This window comes from Benincasa hispida, chromosome 10 (assembly GCF_027475165.1).
Source record: "Benincasa hispida cultivar pf3 chromosome 10, pf3_genome.v1.1, whole genome shotgun sequence".
Taxonomy (NCBI): Eukaryota; Viridiplantae; Streptophyta; class Magnoliopsida; order Cucurbitales; family Cucurbitaceae; genus Benincasa; species Benincasa hispida.
The window spans coordinates 30,998,574-31,000,693 of NC_143487.1; the positions used below are offsets into that span (position 1 = coordinate 30,998,574).

General features: G+C 33.7%; 1 protein-coding gene across 1 annotated transcript; it reads left to right on the top strand.

Annotated features, from left to right (window-relative positions):
• Positions 1 to 528: 528 nt before the first annotated feature.
• Positions 529 to 1,194, top strand: LOC150033261 (uncharacterized). The gene is made up of 2 exons (XM_090306350.1): positions 529 to 878; positions 963 to 1,194. Exons 1-2 carry the CDS (start codon positions 529 to 531, stop codon positions 1,192 to 1,194), a joined length of 582 nt encoding a protein of 193 aa, XP_090162476.1.
• Positions 1,195 to 2,120: the final 926 nt, after the last annotated feature.

The window sequence follows — 2,120 nt, forward strand, 5'->3', positions numbered from 1 at the left end:
TAAACCCTAGGAAAGACATCACAGTTGGCGCTTCTAGAGTAGAAGCAGTTTTTAGTTGACTAGATTTATTCTGGTACGTATCTTCAGATGACGCATTATATAGTATGACCAATTTCTTCACTGCACATATAAAGTTTTCCCAGTGACAAAATGGTAAGTTCAAATGTATGTTTTTAGTGGATAAGACTTTCTTAACTTCATGACCATTTTCACAGTTCTCAGCTCGGATGTGTAGAAGTGTTGCTGATTTTCAACATCTTAAGTTTCATAATTATTTATGGAAGGGGTTGTTACACCTCTTTTGGTACTAGTTTTAGCTATGTCAAACGATGACCCTCGTTTTGCATCTAGTTTTTTTTTTTTAAGAAGAGTCTTTAGTTAGCATTGGGTACTCGATTGGATTTTGGTACAATTTTTTTTCACCCATAGACTGATGGTCAAATAGAACGTCTGAATCAGATATTGGAAGATATGTTGTGCGCTTGTGCACTAGAGTTTTCAGGGAGTTGGGACTCTCACCTGTATTTAATGGAATTCGCATATAATAATAGCTATCAGCCTGCCATTGGCACATTGCCATTTGAGGCCCTATATGGAAAAAGTTGCAAGTCTCCAGTATGCCAGGGTGAGGTTGGTGAGAGGAAGTTGTTAGGACCTGAATTGGTGCAGACCACGAATGAGGCATTACAGAAGATCAGGGCTTGTATGCAACAATCTCAGAGCAGACAGAAAAGTTATGCCGATGTAAGACATAAGGACTTGGAATTTGAGATTGGTTTGAAAGTGTTCTTAAAAAGTGGCACCCATGAAAGGTATTATGAGGTTTGGCAGGAAGGGAAGCTGAGTCTGATGTTCATTGGGCCTTTCGAGGTCTTGGAGTAAATTGGCCCCGTAGTTTACCGTTTGGCTTTGCCCCTAGCATTGTCTTCAGTTCATAATGTATTCCATGTTTCGATGTTAAGGAAGTATGTGACAGATCTAACCCACGTAGTCGACTACGAGCCTTTACAGTTGAATGATAACTTGAGCTACGAGGAGAAGCCCATAGAGATTCTTGCCAGAGAAGTAAAGACATTGCGCCATCGGAAAATTGCTTTTGTGAGAGTTCTATGGCAGAACCACACGGTCAGGGAAGCCACCTGTGAGCGAGAGGATGAGATGAAGGTCCAGTACTCGGAGCTTTTTCAAGGATGAACTTTCGAGGACGAAAGTTCTTTGAGGGGGGGAAGAATGTAACATCCCACACCTTTTTATTTATTTATTAATAATGTAAAACTTTTTCCTTTTCAGTAATTGTCCTTAGCTGAAGGGCATGTTTGGAATTTTGAATTTAAAGTATAAGTGCAAGGATTTAAGTGTTGTCGTAGAATTTATTCAAAAATTATTCAATTTGAAAAGTTATGGCAGGAATTAATTATTTTTGGAAAAAGGAAATGAATTAAATAGTATAAAGTGGGTTAATGAAAGGATTTAATTAGAGTTATACTAGATATCATCTTTATTCTGCAATTCATTACCTTAAAATTTTATGGACGGAAATTTTATTTATTTTTTAGGTTAAATATACAAAATCTTCTCAAATATTTCAAGGAAACTTTCATTAATTTTCATAATTACTTTACCTTGAGAAATATTTTAAGCTCTCAATTAAGTAATTCGATTCAATTTTGGAAAATGAAATTCTATGTTAAAAATAATGTGTATCAACATACTTATTTGGATCTACAGAGCTTTAATTTAATGTTCTATTAAAAATAGAAAACGTGGGAGATTCTATAATTTGTAAATTTAAATTGATTTTTGTAGGTTAATTAATTCGTAAATGTTGTTCTTATGATTCAAAGAAAGTTAGAATAATAAACATGGATTTCAACTATTGATGGATAATTTAATATTCGATGTTTAAGAATTATATTAATAAACTAATCAATTATTAGGGTTTAAGGTACAAATAACAAACTTTTTAGTTTCAACTTTTTGCTATTTTTCATAGCCATTATAAAGTTTTTACTTGTAAGGATTGTTCTTACAAAGTTTGTGAAATTAGATTTGTGTATCCACTATTCAAGAGAGTTCTTTTTTCATCTTTTTTATTTTCATCTCCAAACCTTTGTTAGATT

Excerpts from the sequence above, each read along its gene's own strand:
- LOC150033261 (XM_090306350.1), top strand. The coding sequence starts at position 529 with ATGGAATTCGCATATAATAATAGCTATCAGCCTGCCATTGGCACATTG. Across the intron at positions 879-962 it reads GGGCCTTTCGAGGTCTTGGA|GAAGTATGTGACAGATCTAA; the intron begins GTAAATTGGCCC and ends TTCGATGTTAAG.